The 22,913-nt window shown below is 35.6% G+C and overlaps 1 protein-coding gene across 1 annotated transcript; it reads right to left on the minus strand.

Annotated features, from left to right (window-relative positions):
• Positions 1-1,865: 1,865 nt before the first annotated feature.
• On the minus strand, positions 1,866-20,138 carry RGS18 (regulator of G protein signaling 18). The gene is made up of 5 exons (XM_039883349.1): positions 19,777-20,138; positions 19,212-19,313; positions 18,124-18,185; positions 7,669-7,835; positions 1,866-6,259 (listed from the first exon to the last, which is right to left on the minus strand). The coding sequence occupies exons 1-5, from the start codon at positions 19,893-19,895 to the stop codon at positions 6,002-6,004; spliced, it is 708 nt and encodes a 235-aa protein (XP_039739283.1). The 5' UTR covers positions 19,896-20,138; the 3' UTR covers positions 1,866-6,001.
• Between the last annotated feature and the right edge of the window lie 2,775 nt (positions 20,139-22,913).

Genomic DNA, 22,913 nt, shown 5'->3' on the forward strand with positions numbered 1-22,913 from the left:
TTCAGGATTTGCGGGTGCTTTTCATACCACTGGCGTACTTGACATTTTCTTCAGGCTGCTTGAAACTGTTTGAGACAAAGACATTTGATTCTGTAAATATCTGAAAATTTCTAATTTTTACTTCCAATAACATATTCACATATAAAGAAAAAAAAATCTTAAATACCTAGAAACGAAAAGATAATTCTTTGTGTGCGGTTACAAATAATAGACTATTTCTGTTTTATTTTAAAGATTTCGGGGGTAGTTTTTTAAATCTCTGGTGATTTCTGAGAAAAACATAACTGCAGGTTGTGTCTCCTAAAATTCTCTGCAACTTTATGAAGCCTAGTGGCACTGATGTCTTATATACTAACGAAGGAGAAAAATACGGATTTTCCATGCACCATTTATTTTAAATTCACATAGTGTCTTATTTTTAAAACTTCGAAATCATATTACATGGACTTTATTTCCTTTATCTAAACATCCTGATTCAATTTTCATATTAAAGTGTTTTTGAATGTAATGCCATGCATGGAATCAAAAATAGAAGATTGGTGTTTACTTTCGCACCCAGGATTAATTTTTTGGTATAAGCCAGGTTTAAAGGGAACATACTTATAAAGAGAAAGTTTATAGATTTTAGAATCATCTCAGTAAATTATTCCTTAGTTTAGGATGATGAAGTCTGAGAAATAAAATAACCAAGTCTGTAAAATCACACGAGCCTCAATTGATTTTTCAGGAATTTTAATTTTAAAAGAAGTTTAAATAAATAAATTAAAAAAAAAAAGAAGTGGAAGAAAGAGTAATAACGTATGAAGTTGTACAATTGTCAAGCTGGTTGACTTCAAGGGTTGTAAAACAAAACTATAAAGAGATTCCATGCCCTGTGACTTGGTTACATACAACATATTAATATATGTTCAAAATTCTTTCTTACTTTAGGAACTTTTCACAGGGATTAATTCCCTGGTCCCCAGAAGCCACTGCCCTACATGCCACCTTAGCCCCAACCCCTGCCATTTCTGTCAAACTCTATGTTTCCTCTGGCTGATTGTTTTGGTATGACTTTTAATTCTCTTTTATTTTATGTAGCATAATTAAAAAGGATATATTCATCAAAAACTTGTAAATTTATCATTGTGGTGTTACATTTGATATCTGAACCCTTTTTTTTTATTATCACATTGAAGTCAAATCTGGTCTGAATCATCACTTAGGCTTTGAAGAAACTTGAGCAAAATAACCCATTTCATATCTCTATCAAAGACTCAGCCTTATAACATGGGAGAGAAAAATTAACCTCTGTGATGGAGACTTATGATTTAAATTTTCATGTTTTATAATATTAGTTTTAACCAGTATTAGTCATTCCAGCATATTTTATACATATATTAGAATCTTGGAAGCAAATAGATTTGGCATATATAAAGTATTAAAGAGAAGCAATGAGACTTTTATGAAACAAAAGAATAAATCAGCAGCTCCAATTAAGGCTTATAAAAATTAATCAACTAAGTCTCTGAAAATTAAGGAAGCTGCTGTTTAAAAATGAATTTAAGAGATTAACTCATTTAATATATGGCACATATCCTCAGTATAAAAACTAAAGACAGAACTATCTAAACTTAGTATTGCAATATTGAGTATTTATTGAATTAAGTATGAAATTTTATTATAAAACATTTTTAAATATCTTGGTACTTCCAAAAATCTAGAAGTCTAGAATTGCATACGTATGTATGTGTACATATATGACTAAAATTTTTATGCTGTTACGAATTATGATTCATAAATTCAGATACTGTACCAATAATTTACAATAATTTTATAGTAGAATTATTTTTCAATGAAGTTAAATAATTTACTTCATTTCTTCCACAAAATAAAATTCTCCGAATTTGCATTGCTCAAAACATTACCATTCAATTAAATAGTAGTGTCTTCAGCATTTTATATACATAATTAAATTAAATATGGTTGTCTTTAAAATATAGTTTGCATTTCTTTCAACAATTACATATGTATATGTGTGTTCACTACACATATTTATAATATCAGCAAAAAAATTAAAGGAAGGAATCGAGTTTCATGTTGAATTCTGATTAGGATTTGATTTCCGATAATACAAACAAGATGACTTTTTTGACAGGTTGGTGCATTTGATACACTCACCTGATATTGTGTTTGATTAGAAGAGAATCCTAATACTTAGTAGGCCCTAATAAATTATTGTTCTGTGGGAGATAATTCTATCTTTAGAGATCTATTTTCTGACTCAGGCAGAAATGGAGGCCCCCTATCTATTCTTTTTCTAAAGACATCAGAGAGTCTGTATGAAAAATAAAATAATAAAGATTAAATAATGCCTTTTCCTTTCTTAGGCAGATACTGATGGTTGCTAGAATAAACACAATCAATAATATTTACAGTATTCAGGGATTGAAAATGCTTCTCTTCACATGATTTTTAAAAGCACAACATGTAGTATTTTATTGATTTCTCTCCAATTATCTATTTATAATTCTAATTTTCTAATGAAAATCCTCTGCAAAGTATAAATATTGTTTTATTTGTCACCTCAAATATTTACCCAAGGATTTTCTTTAATGAGGGAGAAAGTGATATTGCATGGCAGAGAAAATGCATGTACTCAGTAGACTGAAGAATAGTTATAATTATTATTTATCTCTTAAAGATCCAACTATTGACACATCTATATATGTGTATCATAATACTCTGAAACATTTTTTACCTAAAATTCTTGGCAAAATAGACACTTGGAAAAAAAATAGAAAAGAAGAAAATATGCCCTAAATTGGCTAGCAGAAAAGATATTAAAGGACTCATTTGCAAGGCTACTGTTTTCTTGATGATTTTGTGACTGTTTTAGAGAATATTTATTATATTTTACAATAGATGGGCTTAAGAATAACATAGATAAATACAATTTTGTGGATTAAATCTTGATCTTTCAATGAATTTACTTCATACTTTCAGGTCTCATTTGTCTGATATTTTGGCCGATATTCATTTCTCAATGACTGTTGACATCTACTTTTCATTTTTCTTTCAAAAAATTTTAAAGCCTCTATATGAAGGGATGTTCTGTGAATAGAGTCTGAATACATTTCTTAAATTTTTACAGCTTTCCTTTAGAAGAATTTTCAAGATTATAATGTTCTAATAATTTTCATTTAGCTAAAATGTCATTATTTACTTTTCTCTGAAGCACAAAATTATAAAAGATTTGGTGAGAGCAATAGCTGTACCCATATTTATTCAAGAAAATCTCATTATTCTCAAATGACATTTGTTTTATTTGTAACTTAGACATTCTTAGGAAATTTTATATATTCTTAAAAAAAGGGAATAATTTTCATAATCTTGCCTATGCAGTAAAGTTAATTAATCTACACTTGGCACTTTGCAAATACTTTTAAGTTCAGTCATTTTAAGAATACCTTAAATGTTTTATTCCAGTATTACAAATGAAAAATTGAAGTTCACAATATTTAAATAGCTTTCCTAACATACTGCTCTTGATAAGTGACAGAGCCAGGATTCAAATAAAAATATGCCACATTTGAAAGCCTTTAATGAAATACTATACTGCTTTGCTCATAATGCTTCCTCTTCCTTCCATACGATTCCACAGTCATGTATGTTGAACTTTTATGTACACAATATGGCAGTCTCGGTATTACCTTTTGTCTGTGGGCTTCAAGATACCTTCAATTGTCTAATTCAGTCCAACTCTATCTTTGAAAACTTTCTATTTTTATGCATACGACCGGCTGAAAAACTATAAACTATTTCCTGTCATTTCTTTTCTTCCATGTATTTGTAAGTTTTCTTACAAAATTGTTCCTTATTCTGAGACCAATATCCCATATGAATTTTTAGTCTAAAATGTTCCTTCATTAATCATACTTCATTAATCATAATCAGACAAATATTCCTTTATTAATCAGCGTCTCTTTTCCTTGCCGAGGCATCAATCAAGAGGTACTTTGAAGAATGTCAGGTGATCTCCTTAGAATCAATACATGTAGAGAACATGAAGAAGATTAAATTTTAGCAATCTCGAGTCCTTATCTTAAAAAAAAAAATGGGTAGGATAAGGATGTGTAGAAGTTAAATAAATTTTGGAATCAGGCACCTGTTTCGGGTGCCCAGACCTTGAGGTCTTGAAGTCACGACTTTCATTATGTATTTCTTAGTCTTTCAGCCGCTGTTCAGCACTGTCTGCACATTTTTATTTGGATTCTTTCACTTCTCAATTGTTCATTGTGTTTCCCATACTTGGCCGCATTCTCTCCTATACAGAGTCAAACTCCTTGAAGTCAGACATGGACTTCATTCAAGAAATCCTGGTATGTTTTTGAAGGATCTTATTGAATATGTCATAAGTTAAACAAAATCAGACGCTTCTAAAAAGTATTACAAATGCAAAAGCTAGATCATACTTAGTTGTCCTAAAATAATGCTCTAAAAATCAGCCCGTGATTTTTCTGATGAGGTTAGAAAAGCTTATATTATCCTGTCTGCGTATAAGGCAGTCAGACTCTCTCAAAAGAGGCTGCCACTGAAAAAGAAAATATTAATCAGTCAAAGAAAAACTAAAAATCACTGTCTTAGTTGATATTTGAAATGCAGGATACCTTGTTTTCTTATTGATAACAATATAAGAAATTGATTTAGCTTTAAGATCGGTGATTAAATGCCTCAAGTAATACTTTCTATTCCAATATCTTTCAAAAAAAGAAGAAAAATGTGTCTACGTCAAATTCGATAACAGAAAGGGTAATCGGTAATCACTGAGAGCATTTAATGGTTAAATAAATATGAACTGCAGGAATGGAGAAAGTTAAAATGTTTATTAGTATAGGCGATCTATCGTTTTTATATTTTACATTTCAACTAAAATGTCATTTGCCAAAGCCAAACGAATGGCATCTTTAAATACAGACATTTACAGACCACGCAAATACACATAAAATTAAATATTTCCCTAAAGTAGATATATATATATACTTATTAGCATAATCTTATTTGAATAATATGCATTTAATGGTTCAATGAGATTTGAAATAAGAAAATGATCAATGGGAGAATGATTTCTGAATATGAGCCAATGTGACAGATGACAGTGTCTAGGGCCTTGGATGCATTAGTCCTTCACTTCCTCTTATTTCTAATTTTTACCCCAATTCTAAGAAGTCCAAAATTGAAGGCTCCTGAGATAAACCTTGTCTAGTCATCATTCAAATGTCATTAGGATCCCCACTATTTTAGTGGCACGTTCTCTTCACAGGTGAGGAGATGGTCCATTCAGTCTCAACCTAGAGCATCACCTGGTCACGTTTCTGAGACCAGCAGAAGTGTGCTCCATGGAAGTAAGTCCATGCTCCTTCAGGAGTGAGCAGGAATGTGGACCCCATTTCCGGTTACCAACCTAGGTTATGTTTAATCTGGACATTCTGGAGAGATGGGTGTGTCCTCCCTAAAATGCCTGTTGCTGGTTTAGAACTAGAGGTGATGCATCGCTCCTCTTGAGCTAGAGTTAGTAACCCAAGAATGGATAATCATCCTCTTACACACTCTCTGCGGCTGAGATAGTCTCAATCATTAGGAAAATGTTGAAAAGATATCTGAGCATTACCTTGTTTGCATCTGGAAAAAAAGTCCAAACTAGATATTTGGTTAAACTGTTGCCAATTTTGCAAAAGCTTAACTTTAACTTTACATTGTTATAAAACATTGTTATTACTTCTTTACTGCCCTTTACTTAATACATTTTTCTGATTACAAATGCAATGAAGTCAAATGGAATGCTTCAGAGAACATATTGGCAGATACTTTGTTAGAATAAAAGTTTTGATTTACATTCTTAAAAATCCTTTCCCATGATAGATTTTATTTTAAAAGATGTACCCATTTGTTAACATAATATGCTACTGTCTTAGAAGCAGATGTACAATCTTGCCACCAAAATGAGCAAAATTCATTTTCTTTATAACCAAATGGCAACATCCGACTTTACATCCTGGAATTCATTATAGGTAAACGAACGTGATCGTCTTCTCAGATTTGTTGGTCTCTGAGGTCTTCCTTCTATCAAGCCTAAATAGATGTCAGATTTCAGAAAACGTGTGTAACTGTCTTGTTCCATAAGCTGATACACTCTGCTCTGTGCGGCGTCAAAACTTTGGAGGGTGGGTTGGGTCATGCTCTTAGCAATGAGTTCCTTGGTGTGAAAATCGAGGTTAACCTGGATAATAATTAAAAAATAAAAAGGTGTAATTATGGTCAACCTACACAAGTAAACATCTCTGAGAAACAGGCAGTCCAGGGTTGCAGGCAGCATATGGCACAGTGCACCTGGGCGCATGGGTGCTGTTAATGTCCTGTGTCTACGCGTCCACGCTCTGCTTCCGGGCTAGAGTTCTATGTGGCTCTTCTCTGCCTGTGTCCTGGTCCTTCCCACTCTTGGCTACTTTAGAACAGTGGAATATTGCAGTGGTAACTATCATAGGGATCATTAGGTTTGACTCATTTTCAAAGTGGAAACTAAACTTCATAGAAATTAGGTAATTTTTAGTGACAGCGAACAGTGAGTTTGGGGCATATTTGAGATTTCAATGTGGGACTTTTGTTTTATTGCAGTGCTTTTTTTTTTTTATTGTATATTAAGATGCTCCCCTAGAACCAAATGTATGCAGAAAAGGTATTTCTTTTAAAGATATAAAATCCTTTAATACTTTTTATCAAAGCACTGCTGATACATCTGGTTCTGATGGAGGTGAGCTCCCAGGTAGCGCCTTGCCTACAAGACACCGTACAATTAGCTGTCTTGTTTTTTGTCTGTGCATTGGGTTGGCCTTGAGGAAAACAGAATAATACATGGAAATGGAGAGCAAATTGAAACATATGGAAATGAGGAAAGCAATAACCCTTTCATGGGGAACGATATCCATATAGACAATGTCGTCTCACGGACAGTATGAATTTGCAGTCAAACAGAACTCTTAGCAGTGATCGACGACCAGTTCCAGCATTTCCGTGAAGAAACACTATCTATCGAACACAGAATAGAAACATAGAAACTCTGTTTATTCATATTTGAGGATAGTCAGGTAATATTGGCTGGTTTTATAGCCATTTTAGCAATTGTATCACACAATTATCTCACACTGAGCTTGCAGTCAAAGAAAATCACAATTGTGTTTTCATTTGAACCATTGCCAAATTACGTTTCCCTCATCTCTCTAGTAAGAAAAAAATTTTTTAGTCTATTTTAAGGTGGAGAAATAATCATTTCAAGGCAAATAAAACTTTCTATATGTTGATGAGCTAATATGAAAATGGTACATGGTATAAACTTGTTGATTTCTTTTGCTTTTATCACTTACTGAAATCTTCCATCTCTATAAGAGGTTGCTTATGTTAAGGTGATAATTGTATTCGCTCTCAGTCTAGAATAAAACTAACCATGAGGAGTGACTTCTGTTATACCTTCCTTCCCATGGCAATGCCTCACGGTGCATTCTGTTTGTCTGTACAAATCTGTAAACACTCATTCTGCTTCACCAAAATCCTTAACTTTCTGGAGAGATGTATGGGGCTACCCATCTTTCAAATGTTTTTCAGACGGTTGTAAAATTTTACAATTATCTTTACCTCTTGTGGCGCATCACTCTGGATAAATTTTTCATATATTGCTTTTGCTTTCTGGATAATTTGTTGAGGGTTTTTGCTTTTCTTGAAGTCTTCGCAGGCTATCCAAAATTCAATGTTTTCCTCACTGAATTCAGTTTTAAGAAATCTGGTAAAAGTCTCCAATCCAGCTACCAAGAAAAGAAACAATATATTTTAACTATAAAATATTAATGCTGAGAAAATGTACTACTTGATATTAAAGTATAACTGGAATTATTAACGGAATGGCTATGTCTTCTCCAGAGTGCTGTATGGCAGCACACATCTTGCACAGTATATGGGGGACTTCATAGAAATTAGCTGTAATCTTCACAGCTGTGAGAGGAAGTGTCACTTCTGTTGAAACAAGGCAGGTATCATACTCACCTCTGAAGAAAAGGGACCTCTACTTTGGTCCTTATTCTGGGTCTCTTTCAGCCATGCCTCTACCTAGGTGTGTGTGTGTGTGAGGGGGGTTATTCTATAGAGCTAAGAAGCCATTCCACCTGAAAATCCCCCACCCCGCCCCACCCCACACCCAGCGCTTCTAGACCATGCTCTGGTTCTCAGGCTGCTGGAATTCTCTGTTTACAAGCTCTGTTTCCAGGGTTTGTCTGCTCAACTCGTTTTCACTTATATTCATTTCTTATATTCATTACCCTTTAGAACTATTTCTCGTGGTCAGTGGTTATTTCTAATATAAAATGTTTGATACAGAAGGAAGCAAGAAGAATAAATCTCTGTTGGTACGATTATGATAATATTTAAGGGATTTTGCATTAACACGTGTAGAGGTTTTGAGGCCTGAGTGCTGTTTATACCCCTCACCACATTTACTGTTCACAGCGATGCCTGGTATGTGTCCTCAATCCATGTCCATAGATGAGGGACCTGGATTTTGGTCACGTGCAGTTGCTCCAGGTCTCACTTTTCAAACCCACAAAAAAGTTGTAGACATGTATCTTTCTCAGGAAGGCAGGACTTTGTGTGTGAGGCAGAGTAACAGCCCTCCAAAGATGCCCATGCCCTAATCCCCAGAACTTGTGAACATGTCACCTTACAGGAAGGAAAAAAAGGAGCCTTGGCTGATGCGATTGTGGTTAATGACCTTGAGAAGGAGAGAGTCCTGGGTTATCCAGGTGGATCCAGTCTAATCACGCACATCCTTAAAAGGGGAGGAGGAAGGCAGAAGTGGGTCACAGAGATGCAACAGAAGAAGGAGTGTTGCTGACCTTGTAGCGGGCAGAAGATGGCCATGAACCGAGGGATGTGTGGGTTCTAGCAGGTGGGAATGGCCCTCAGCTTAGAACCAGCAAGAGAATGGAGATGTTGGTCCGAAGCTTCAAAGAACTGAATTTTGCCAAAAACTCAAATAAATATGCAAAGGTTTTCTCTTAGACCTTGTGGGAAGGGCAACAGCCTGCTGACACCTTCATTTTCCCCATGAGACCTATAGCGCACTTCTGGCCTACAGGACAGTAAGATAATCAATTCGTGTTGTGCTGTGTCCCTAAAGTTGTCATAAATTGTTACAGCAGCAACAGCAAACTAATACAATCCTCGAATTATGCTTTACATATCACCATTTGTTCTCCTTGTCCTGTTCATCACGAAGCATTGCTTATATTATGTTTTGAGCAATCTTTTGAATAAATTAGAGACCCAGGAACTTAATGTTTAAGAAAGCACTAGTCAGAAATGATGTGGCAATCTGCAGACATTCCCTAAGTATTAGAGTATGAAGTGACTCCAGCCACCACCATGACAAAAGTCACGGGGCCTCTTCTGCCTACTGCTCCTTCCGCTGGTGTTTCCAGTGGGGTAAGGGGCGATTCTGCCATTTCTTTTCCTCGGTACATTGACCCTGAGTCCCTGATAGTAATGGTTAAATGTGGAGAAACTAAGAAGAATGCAAAGGTAGGCTCAACAGGAATTTGAGAAGGCATCGTGACAGCAGTATGCTACCCAGAACTTGTCTGCTGCCACTCGGTGCTAGTGAGATAATTCCTGGTCAAACACGACCGTCTTAAGGAGGCCTTAGTGCTGAGCGGTTCCTGAATGAGTCAACAAATTCTAATCTCTGAGAAAAAGGAAGTATGATCAATGTGAGTGATATTTAACCACTCATTTTTTAAATTTATCTAGCTCATTGTTGGATTTTCAAGATTTGTTTGCCATGCTGAGTCGTGTGGTTTTTCTCAGAATGTAGCAGGGAAATACGAACGGGCAATGATTCTTTGGAGGATTTTCCCCAAATACCTAAGAATGTACATACTTCAATGTTAATGATCTATCTCCGTTTCTAATAGATTTAAACCAAAATAGCTGCCCACATGAATAGCGGGGAGTCCGGCCTGCTGGTTGTACCAGGGCTGCCAGCGCTCGTGGGATTGTTGGTTTATAGTGTCTTCCTGTTTGACTTTTCTTTCCCACAATTCTTTTCACCCTCTGGACCTCCGGACCTGAACTTTACAAAGCAGACGGAGTCACTATGATAATGATCGAGTCACTATAATGATTCGAGATTACATTTTCTCCTTAATTTGGCTACAGATTGGCAAGAGCTTGAAAATGTCTTCCTTTTCTATTTATGTGACCGGAAAGGTGGCTTTGTTGCATAATCTCTGATTTTATTTTTGGTCTCCCCCCGCCCCCTTTTCCTCTTCGTCTTCTAGAATGATTTTGGAAGGAAACACAAGACTAAGGCAAAACAAACCTTTCAACCCCTAATTCGAAACTGAAGTAGAATTCGAAATATGCACAATGTTTAGGCTCGTAAAAGCAAACCCGCAACAGAAACAGCAATCTGTAGACCAATTGGCTTGACCCAAACTTCAGGCATTTTTAAGTCCTCAGGCCAGGACTTAAAAAAAATCGCTGAGAACTTTCCTCTTGACGAATTTTCAGTGTAATTAAAAACCACTGCTTGACACCTGTACTTCCTTCCTCTTTTCAATTTCTAAAATGTTTTTCTTTTTCCTCCCTGTAATAGCATCCACTCTTACTGGCTTCAATTCTATCATACATATATACATATGATAGTTATTAGAGCTAAATCGAGAGAATACATATATTTATATGTATATATTTATATGTATATGTATATATTTATATGTATGTATTCTCTCAATTTATCTCTAATAACTATCTTCAGAACTGATAGCTTCTTTATATTTTTTAATAGAACTCTGAAATTTCTTATTTGCTTGGTAGCTGCTATAAAGGAGATTTCTGAAAAGGATTCCGTGGCTAGAAATTAAGGAACAATTGGAAGCAAAACAACAAAATGATTGTGAGAACATTTTTGGGTGACCCTAATTTATATATATATATAAAAGGAGTTACGTGGCAATGATATCTGCTGATATCAGACAGTATACTGTCGAGTGTTATCACTCTGTTTATGATGCAGGTCCTGCCTCTTCTCCATCTAAAGTCAGAGACACTTTAGCTCTTGCTTGTTCCTCTGTTACTATCTAAAGGGAAATTGAAGCCACGTTAGCAAAATACAATGCCTGCTATCTTAACAATGGGAGAACAGTCTGTTCCAGTCTGTTCCAACTGCTTTGAAAAGAGGAAAATAAAGTTATATTTTATTGGGTTTATGAACAAAGTTACTTTGACCCCAGTGAAGGGAAAACTTTATTTCAATTTATCCTCTCCATATATCATGTATCGACACATGTATAAATACCAAATTATCCCTAAAATGAGTTAATTACTAATTGTTACAATTTTAGGAGGATATGGCTATTACTTTTCTGATTACTAGATCAATTTTTAATTAATAGATCAATATTTAATTATAATAAAATGTTATATACCAACACTTAAAAGGGATTGTCCCCTATGCCAGACAACTGAAAATTTTTCTTACTTGTTAAAAATAACTTACTTCATCTATCTTTACAAATTTTATGAAATGCCTAGTGCGAACCCGAAGACTGCATCATAAAGTAAAAATGCGGTACTCATTACGGTAGTGAGTGCTGAGTGTTGCGAGGTCTTGGCGCATCACTTTATGCCTTAATCAGTGAGGTTTCATTTAATTTTCACAGCAGCCCTGTGGAGTGAGTTCTGTTACACCCATTTGTACAGCTGAAAAAAATTGAGGTTCGACGAGTTAAACTGTCTTAAATCTTACAGTTGGGAAAAGATAGCCCTGGGGTTTGAACCCAAGTTTGCTGTGTAGAAAATCATAAAAACTTTACCACTACACTGCCATAAAATAGCAAAGTCCCTGCTATTAAGGAAAGCAGTGTAAAGAGGGACGAGAGGCAGGCATGCAGCGACTCAGGAGCGGCTGCTACTCTGTGGGGCAGAGGAGGAAGTTCAGCTCGCATGGAATCCAAATAGAAATCTTCCAGAAAATAACACGAATGTTCCTTAAAATATAATTCTTCGCTAGTTCCCAAAGCATGGGTACAGGCTGTGTGCTGGCCGTCATTCTCTGGAATATCATGCAATAATAGCCCTTTGTCAGCATGGTTTGTCGTGAACTTGGTACAGACATTCAAAACAAAATCACGACACTAGTATCAGGAAAAGTTCTGTCTGCTAAAAGTACTCCTGATGAGTTAATCAGAGTAGATTTTGTTGGCATAATATGAATACGATAGGAAAGTAGAAATACTGATTCAAGAAGGGAATTAATGATGAATGAGAAAGTGGTTCACTTGTTTCAAAGTTGAAGTGAATTACTTTTAAAAAAGTAGCATGCAGTGCTGTGCAAGGTTATCCCAGCACATGAGTTACTTCCCGTTTCTCTTAACGCTGGGCAGCTGCACTAAGTCATGTCACAGAGGAACCATTTCTCACACATGGCAGTCACTTACTAAACTGTCTTTTAGAAGGCAGCGGTGGTGAATGCAGCTGCCAGAGCTGCTCGCTAGAACCTGAGATTAGAATTCACACTGGAAGAAGTTGGCTCAATGTGTCATACAAATATGAAATGCTTGCAATTGCATGTTTCTAAATTGAAACTCTGGCATCTGTTGGAGTATTTTTCTGATGCCAAGAAACCAAATGAAACAAAAGTCCTGTAACTCTGAAGTTGGAAACCCACGCACAGTCTCATATCCTAAATTCTAGCTTGCATTGTTTCTCCTTTAATATTTGGCTTCATGGCTCTTGACTTGCCACAGAACGTTATGGTTAATTTTGCAATAATGATTTATCTGTGCTCTCCATTTATAATTTAAGCTGAATTTTACTTATTTTTACCCTTTAGATAGTGTAAGAAATTGGGTGTTTGTTATGGGTCAGCTTGATTAAGTAATTTGACTTTACAGAAATCTGTAATCCCTTATCTTGTAGAAAATTGCAACTGAAAATTGGGAAGACCAACTTGAAAAGGCACTAGGTAAAAAGTGTGAGGGGAAGTACTCATTTCCTTCCTCCAAAGAAAAGTATTTAGTTCCTTTTAGCCTTTACTCAAAGTCAATAATAAGCATTTTGCACAGTATAATCAGTTCATATTTTTAAATCAAGGAGGTACAATGACTTATATATTCTATTTTTGTCTTACTTATTTTGGATTATTCTCAGCATTAAGCTTAGTGGAACCACAATTCAGGATGCAAAAAGTCCAAGCAAACAGTCGTTAATAAAAATGGTTAAAAATATTATAGTTACCAAGACTACAAGAAAGGGTGCATGGGAAAACGAAGTTATGTAGCATTCAGAAAATGTTCTTACTGATAGAGACGCCCTTCACAGGAAATATCACTCATCTTCACCTCTTCGGTTATCTGCTGTGTGAGGCAGTTAGAGTAGTTCTGTCTATACTCAGATACTCTCCCACCTTCTAGGTGTGTGCCTCTAGCACGTTGAAAAACTTCTGATAAACTTCCCAGCAACTAAATAAGTTCAGATGCTAACCTGGTATCTTCTCGCAGATCTCGCTCTCCCGGCTCTATTTATTTCTCATCTGTCGAAGCCACTATCTTCCTTTTAATGTGGAATCAAACCTGGGTATCTTTGTCTCATCATTTTGCTTCATCTTCTATTTCATCATCATCTCACTTTACAAGATAAGTGCGCATTCCGTCAGCCACCGTGAGCATCGGTTTCTTTCCAAAACAGCCCTTACCTTGAGGTTCATTTTTTTATTTGTAACAGCCTTATAGGTAGATGACATTGCATTCAGAGAATTCTCTCTCTCGCCATCAGAGTTAGCTTTCTGAAAAAAATCTTCCAAAGTTTGCGCCCAACTTGGTTTTCCAGTGTGTTTGCCTACTACTCTGCCTCAGGGAAAGTGAACTGCTTGCTTTTTAAGGCTGAATCAAAATCTCTTATTTTTCTAGCCCTTTCATACCTTTTTCTCTGCTCAAGAATTACCTTTCCTTCTGCCTGTTAAAAACTTGCACCTATCGATAGAATCCCTTTTAATGATTTTTCTTAAACCTACAAAATACATCACAAATTTTACAGTATTTTTAAAGTACTTAGCCAGTTGTTTTCAGAAGTATATATTATTCACAAAATTATTTTACTTTCTAAGACATCTTACACAGAACTTTATACATATATGTATATAAATGCATATATATGTGTGAGTATAATATACATGTACATTATTGCTATTAATTGATTTGCTAACTTTATATGGATAACATTTACTTTCATAAAGGCAATCAGTGAAAACACTAATGCCTGAATTTGAAATTGGTATTATGAATGATAGTTACATTCTGGTGTTGGTTTTTATTTATGCTTTTTAAAATTTAACAGCATTTAGAAATTATTAATTAATATACATGTAACTGAATTATAGCTTTTTATGATTCGTTTTGCAATTTCAGGCAAATTTGCCAATACATAGGAATGGCAGAAAAAATTATTCTAATATCTGCATAGAAACAAATAAGGAACAGCAATTAAATTACTGAGGGATTTCACTGTGTTAAAATTTACTAAATAACATGTTCAAGCTCATTTAAAAACTTTTTACTTTAGAATAGATTTAGATTTTAGAAAAGTTATGAAGATAGTACAGTTTCTATATATCCTCTATCCAGTTCTCTCCTCTTATTAAAAATGACAGATTTTAATTATTTAAAGTCCATACTTTGTTTAGATTTCCTTGGATTTTACCTTCTGTGTGTTTTTTTTTTTAATTTTTAAAAGAGTGAAATTACATTTCAATAATAAAATTTAAATAAAGCAGTGGAAATACCAAACCACTTCATGAATTCTTTGGTTTCTGTAGGATACAGCACAACCAGGCCCTTTCTGTTTTAGTCTCATCTGTCACTCTAAGCTACCCTTTTTCAAATATTAGTTTTCAATAAAGAATTATTATTATTTTTTAGTTCCCTGAATACATTGCATTAGTTGATGCCTCATGCCTGTGTTGACTCTCTGCTTGGATGGTCTCTTTTTCTCCTTGCCCAGCGAGTGAATTTTGATTAAACTCCTCAAATCTAGAGGAAGGACCATCTTCTCTGTAGCTCCATTCCTAAAGATGCTGATAATCAATCCCCAGTGATTTTAATATTAGCCATTTTTATCAAACTGAATACTCAAATTTCTATTCTGTTTTGTTTGATTTATCACTTCATTGCTCATTCACTAAATGTAATACAATTTTCATTTCCTTTATGTAGACATCATGACATACAGAATTTGAGAAACATATTTAACCAAAGGGAAACTCTTTGAAATTTGGTAGATAAAGCAAAATTTTTTTGGATGTGTGTGTGTGTGTATGCACACAAAATAATTTTTTTTCCTATATATAGTCAACTCAGTAGAAATGAGCTGAATTTAACCATTGCAACCACAACATATTTCTAGCTGATTATTTTAAGCTTTTTAATTTAATAATACGGTAAGCTTTGCAATTAAAATAATTAGATTTTTTAAGGATTGATTAAAAGAATCCTAGTCACATATTTTTTTTTATGAATTCCATATAATTTAATTAGCACTTTGATCTCGAGCACTGATTATAACATCCAAGTGGGTCAATGCTGATATTCCGTTATTCGTGTCACCCTCTCCTGATTCAAATTGATGCTATTTTATAGCTCTTTAATATTTCCACCAGTAGAGAAAAGAGAGAGCAGCAGATTCTTTCTTTTTTTTTTTTCCTGTTTGGTTTTGACCAAAACTAGCAGGATTATAGACTGCCAGGGGAGAGTTTTCTGTACGACTAATTACCCTTGCTAAATCATTCTTTCTCAATGGGTCGTGAGAGTATGATGACATTATTATGCACTGATTTGTTAAAGAAATAAATTCGTCTTATATATTTCCTTCCATTAAAATCTAACCCTGTAAATGATGTTTATCCAGTTGGGAGTGAACTGGAAAACAGAAAAAAGTTAAATTTTAAATTATCGATAATTATTTTTCATAATAGCAGTAACTTTTTACATTTGTGCAAATGGTTATTGGTTTCTTATTTGTCATTTCATTTACTCCTGATAGGAATCTGTGTCCATTGGAGCTAAAGACCTTGTTGTCTCCCATTTACGGTAGAAGAAGCTGAAAGTTAGATCAGGAAACTGAACCATTATGTTGTAGAAAAGACACGCAACTCAAATCTGAAAGGAACCTGGACTAAATCTTTCCTAGTAACAAATTTGCTTATATTATTTGAGCACTTAACATTTACCAGGTGATATGCTGGATTCGGGGATCCATAGCTGTAAACACATCTGCTCCCTTATAATAAAGTCAAGTTGTAAAAAATGTGAATTCTACTCCCCCTTTCCTCTTGCTCTGACTGGTAAAGAAGCTGAAGAGCTGGGATGAGCCAAAACATTGGAAATAATAGGTTTTAAAAAGGCAAATTTCGGAGGCATGAATAATGGAGGAAAGTTTTACACAGGTTGCTCTAATTAGTCTTAAGAACTAATAAATGAGCCAAAACAGCGGTGGCTGAATTAGTGAGGATGGGACAGATTTGTCATATATTTAGCAAGAATTTTAACAGTAGTTAAGAAATAATTAGACATTGGGAATTAAGAGGGAGTGGTCGAGGAAAGTCGTTTACATGATTCTTCTCGAAAATAGGGAGTGATTGAATACTAAGATGAAATACGGAGAAAGGAGTAACAAGTTATATTTCCTCCGCATAAGTTTTCTTATTAGCACCCTGCATTTCCATTGATTAATTACATCCTTGCCTACATTCAAGCCTTGATGTCTCTACCTATATTTTTCTTCTCTGAGTCAACATTACAATTCAGAAGCAGAATCTATTTTCAATGGAGGAGGGAAAGTTTTCAGGGATGATCTGCAGAAATAACATACTTATGTCAGTAAATTCAGGTGAACATGAACTGGCCACCAAAACCTGATAGAGGCATAGACAATTAAGGAGGATAAAAAATACAGAAAATGAGGACAGACAAGAAATGTTGGTGTTTCATTAGATGGAGGACAGAATTTGAGGCTGAATTACAGGCACTTCCATCCCAGCTGCCACACAGTAGGAATCCCTTCTTCCAGGGGACACCTCAGAATGTGAGCCCCCCCGATAAGCGACGCTGTAAACAGCACTTAGAGCAGTCAGTCTGGCTTAGTTCGTCTTGGCATGTCCCGGGGAATTACTGGGAAGATTTTTGGTTTCGATGAATGGGGTAAGGAATAGGAAAATGTTGGGATGCGAATGACAGCTTTGGACTTGAGGAAGTGTGTGGCTGTTTGGTGATGATAAATGGTTGCTTCTTAAACAGAGTCTACCTGATTCAGAGTGGAAAACAAAAGACGCTGTGCTTGCCCAGCCCCATTGCTTACTTGGTTCAACTTTTCAGTTTCGCTACCTGAAAAAAAATCATGGACTGAATAAAGACCAAAAAAGCTCACGAATCTGCTGCCTCATGTAAATTGACCCTAAAGCCTGCCCTCTAACATGCTTTATCATAGTGTAGGACCCTCAGACAAGCCTCCATATTTATCTCCACCTTCTATCTCATCGACAAAGCTCCACCTTAAAATACCCACCTGATTCTCAACTTCTCTACTAAGTTCTGCTTTAAAAATAGATGATTGATCTGAAGAGTAAAACATTTATAATATTAAAACAACAACAACGACATATTTTCTTGAGGGTTTTTTGAATGTCTATCAAAAGAATAACCTTTAGCTCACTTAACAACAAAAATAACACGGATTATCTGGATTTAATAAAACCAAAGGTCTCATTTACAAATCAAGAAATGTTAAAAATTTAAAACTATTAACCACGGCATAAAGAAATGATATTTCCACCACAAGAAGTAATTCTTAATAAAATGAGACTATTTAAAAAATGTTTTCCATTAGTTACATTTTCTATTATTTCGTTATTCTGTTGATTAGAAACTCAGATTGCTGTAAACTACCAATCAGCCTAAATTTTTAAGACAGCCTTTGTTGTCCATTTACATGCATACTTTGTATAATTTTACATCAAGGAATAAAATGTTTGGGAAAAATGCCACCAACCTTTATGGGAAAGCAGTTTGTCAAATGATTCACCCCATATCACTGCTTCTTCAGGGGAGACTCTGTTTAAGAAATAAACGTTTTATAATGGAGCGTGCAGAAAGTCTGTTTATGGATCTGCTCTAACATATGCGATAACACTGCTCTTTTCCCAAATTTCACAGTTTCTCTCTTAATTATTACAGAATGAAAGTTCTTTTTACATTGGAAACTTCAAAAATTGGCCAACTTTCTTTTCAAATTGGCCTTTGATTATTTTCTAAGGAAAAATTAGTCTTGTGTTAGGTTAAAACAAAGGAAAAAAAAATCAGGCCAATTATCTTTCTCAATTCAGCAAATAGAATGAAACTAAGCTGACGATATCTTTCAAACTTTTTTTTAAACTGCAATTTCCTTGAAACTCTTACCACAATATGCAGCATTTTTTTAAACAGATATAGGAAGTGTGACTAATGATGTTTTAAAGGGATAGAAAATATAAAACATTTTTAATATAACATTTTAGCAATAGCGATAGTTCATTGCATTGAATATATTTGCCTTAGGTCTTTTTCGGATCATATCTCAAATTTGGAAGAATGTGTATGATACAATTATTTAAGGCAATTCCATTTTCTGTCTGAATTAAAGAAATAGCTAAACATTACAAAACATTCGTTTTTGTGCTTTACTTGCTATTATACCTAGGGCATTTTTTTTTTTTTCAAACCACTATATGACAATTTTACATTGTGAAGACTCTTAATGAGTATTTCATTAGTTTAATAAGGAGTAAAATATATCATTTAAAAATGACAGGTCTATAATTTTAAAAGAGCAGCTTTAAATTTTATAAGATTATCCAATTCAAGCCATTAAAGTGGTTAAATTTTATGGAATATTCCTAGTTTTATAAATTTTATGGAATATTCCTAGTTTTATAAATTTTATGGAATATTCCTAGTTTTATAAATTTTATGGAATATTCCTAGTTTTTTGAAATGAGATCTCTAACCTTCCTTATATTGCAGTGTAATTTCCAATAAAATGAAATCCTTAATTTCTTCTTCCTCAGCAAAATCTCCCCTAAGTATTTAAAAGTTATTCACCTTGTTTCTTTGGCCAAGTGCCCATATCTACCGGTCTGGGTCTCCTCATGGAACTCGGGTTTCTGCAGGAGAAGACTTAGCCGGTTTCTTTTTTCCTTAGCTCTGCAATGAGAAGGTGTTAGCTGCAGGAAAATGTGGGTGACACTTAGCATCTCTCCTTTGACCGTCCATTTGTAATTGGCAATCTCTTGAACACCCCTTTTCACCCACCTCCCACCCCGACGTGCTCCCAATGGTTTTCTTAAAGAATTCCATTAAAATACTGTGTTTGTGGAAGAATTAAGAGATGTGAAATATATTTGGTTTTTCCTCAGTGACTGCGAAGTATTTAAGATTCTATTTCGATAACTGTTGTTACTAGTTCTGTGCGGTTAAAATTGTTGCACTTTTTAAAAAATGAACACACTTTAGGTTTAACAATTGTTTGTTCCTAATAAATAGACTTAACATTTTAAGAGCACAATCAATATATTTTCAACCAGATATTTTAAAAACAAGGACTGACAAATATGCATCAAGGATGTTTTTAATAGTAGAAGTCAGATTTTAATAATTACAATTTTACCTGATTTTGGCTCCTTTGCTTGTTTCCTCTTTTGCCAAACCATGCATTAGCCTGAAAAAAGTTTTTTCTTTTGATTCACACATATTTAATTGAGAAAAGAAAATCAATGATGTTTCCATCTTCTCTCTCTAAAATGAAGAGATGCCTAATTTATTACATCCTCCACTTGTTAATGCTATTCCATGGTTATTCATGGTAGAACAAAAAGTTATCTCAACTCTGTCAGTAATGCTTAAAATGAAAAAATAAGACAAAACAAAAGGTTCCAAGAGCTGTGTTTCTGCCTCTGTAGAGACAGAAAAGTGTAGAACTGAGGAACTAAAGTACAACTCAGTCCTGAGTTGTTTAGGGAAATGATACTACAAATTTGCAAAATGACTCTTGGTCTCTAAGATAAAGACTAGTATTACCACAGTCAACTTCTCCTTTACTCTGTGCAATCAGAATGGCGCTTTAATAGACCCAAATGACACTGTCATTTCCTCCAGGGACTTTTCGAAAAGTTCTTTAATGTGTGTGGCGATGTGTTATGGCAAAGTGCTGCATCAAACCCTAGAAGATGTTCTCCCTTGTTCTTAAAAAAGTGCATTTATTTCGATCCCATCCAATTAAGAAAATTAACATTTAATTGGCATACTGCCCTATAATGCCAATTGTGCTTGCTTAACATAAAGTATCAAAATGATGATATAGATCATAGAATTTCGTAGTTGAAAGGGATAGCAAAAAACATTTAATTCGATAATGTTTAATCACAGGTCCATGGAATGATTTTTGACATTTGTGAAATTTTACCAGTCCATGATCAAAATAAGAAAGAAAAAAGGTATGTAATTTGCCTTTTTATCGTTAAAATGTTCTTTTTAATGAAATATTTCAACGAGTGAGGCAGTTTGCATGTTAGCTCATTTTAAGTCCTTATGAAAAAAGAAATGGCAGCTCTAAGTTGGTTTGCCTTCCACTTTTGAACTGTTTCATGAAACCCAAAAATCTAAAAGATGCTGAATAAGTCCGTAACTCATTTTATGGAAAAAGGAACCAAGGGTTATAAATATAAGTGCTTTATTCTTACAAAGTCCCAGAGGTCAGTGGAAAAGACGATCTGGAATTACAGATCACCGGTAGTAGATAGTTTAATTCCTCTAAAATTGTACATTATAAAAAGCACGTTAACAAATCTAAAAGAAAGCTTATTTTATTTCCAGTCTTTTCAAGTTATTGATTTTAAGAAAAAGTTATCAGGGATCACAGCTAGAGGCTCAAAAACATTTGCAGAATTGAAGTTAAAGGACATTTAGTATGTATTTATACATACACCCTTCCGATTCTATAATTTTTATTTTGAGTATATTTTTATATTCACCTTGGCTGGAAATTGACTTAAAAATGTTGTCCATGAGAGCCTTTTATGGCAAGTTCAGCCGGAAACAGATGCTGGCAATACAGATCACATTTCCACCATGAGGTCCCCTAACATTCATTAGCATTCGCCATATTTATGTTAATTTGTAAGGATGAATGAGGACAACGGGAATGTCACAGGCACGTGGACGTCATCCAGTTCCTGAGACTGTATTTGAATTCCTATGCCCAGAGGAGCGAGCGACAGAAACTCACTAAACTTTTCCACAGGGTTTGTTGAAATTGTGTGGATAGCACCAAGATGTTGCACATGCCGGTAGAACTATGGAGAGAGATTGCGCAATATGGACACAGCTAAACTACAAAAGGGCAAGATAATCGGGAGCCCCATGTGCTTAGGCTTTGTGCGTGCAGACGGGCGGAAGCAGAAGAGGAGAAAGAGTGGTTGCTATGTTGCGACTTCAGTTAATCGTCATTCTTTTGGGCACGATTGCCTTGCAAATATAGATATTTAACTGGAAAGAATAGTCTGATATTTACTAATAGGCGTACCATTTCCAGTTCTCTTCGCTCTTGAGCAGATCTGAGTTTCCATCTGGTACCATTTTTCCTTTCACTTAAAGACTTTTAGCAATTTGCTGTCATGCGGGAGGGACATAGTGTGGGGCTTCCTCCAGGGCCCCCTGCACAGCCCGCAGTGTGTCTGAGACAGTAGCCGAGGCCTGGCCCGGCTCTCCTTGCCCACGTCGGGAAACAGTGCTGCGGCCTCTGCTGCAGGCCCCCGGGCTTCGCTGGAACCGTGAGGGAGAGGATGGATGGGTGAACGAACTTGCAGCAAATTCAAGGCCAGGCACCTCTGCGAGGTTCGGGGGATCATTTGCTGGGGTGGAACACGTACTGTCCCAGAAGCTGTGTTTGATAAGATGTGAGCCTTCCCGACCACCAAGAATGGAAAGGGGTTGCAAACCTTTGCAAGGCTTGGGAGCGCCTCCTTATGCTGCCTTGCAAAGCGAAGGCGCATTTGGGACTGGGGGTCCAACGCCTTTAAGAAGGCAAGGCACCGGTGAAGCAGATCAAAGCTCAGGGCCTCTCCCGGGCAGGGCTGCCATTTGAGTTAGCTGTATCTGTGATTCTGGAAGACATAGGTGGGGCACAGTGGCAGGGATAACAGGAGGAGAGAGTACCCCTGACATTTTAGCCTCAGCTCTGGAGGGCTCAAAACCCTGATAAACCCCCATAGAGCCACAGGTCCTGGCAGTGTCCACAGTGTTCCTCCATGCAGGAAAGAATGGAGAGCAGCCTGGCTGGTGACAGTCGCCCGTGAGCCCTGGCCATAAAGCCTTTGCACTGACACTTGGCTGCTCCAAAGAGATCAGCCCTGTGACTTGGACAACGGGAAGCCAAGCGGTAGAGGATTTATGAGTGAGCCTTTATGGGGTCACGATATGTGGAAAGGCATTTCTCCCCAGTGGGAGAAAACAAGGAACCCTGAGGGCGTCAGGAATGTCATCAGCAAAGACAGGAATAGAGCATTTCCAGCCCAAAGCCCCTTGCCGATAACCTTTGGGAAGGCCTGGGAGTTATAAAACTCATATTTCAGTTCTAACTCCACCAGTAACATGTTGACGGGTGAGCATGCCACTTAATTTTCCTTATTCTTGGTCCTCAATGGTGGGTTGAAATTCATCTGTACCTTTGATTCTATGAATTTACAAAAGCGTGTTTTTCAGTCCCTTTGGGTATGAAGTTTTATATTTGACAATGATATAAAAAAA

This window comes from Pteropus medius, unplaced genomic scaffold, assembly GCF_902729225.1.
Source record: "Pteropus medius unplaced genomic scaffold, Ma_sr-lr_union100, whole genome shotgun sequence".
NCBI classification, from domain to species: domain Eukaryota; kingdom Metazoa; phylum Chordata; class Mammalia; order Chiroptera; family Pteropodidae; genus Pteropus; species Pteropus medius.

What these genes read in the sequence shown, in the direction of transcription:
- RGS18 (XM_039883349.1), bottom strand. Translation starts at nt 19,895, where the DNA reads ATGGAAACATCATTGATTTTCTTTTCTCAATTAAATATGTGTGAATCA. An exon ending in CACTTGGCCAAAGAAACAAG is followed by an intron (nt 18,186 to 19,211) that starts GTGAATAACTTT and finishes TTTCTTAAACAG; the next exon opens with AGTCTCCCCTGAAGAAGCAG. An exon ending in CAAACTGCTTTCCCATAAAG is followed by an intron (nt 7,836 to 18,123) that starts GTTGGTGGCATT and finishes TTTTCTTGGTAG; the next exon opens with CTGGATTGGAGACTTTTACC.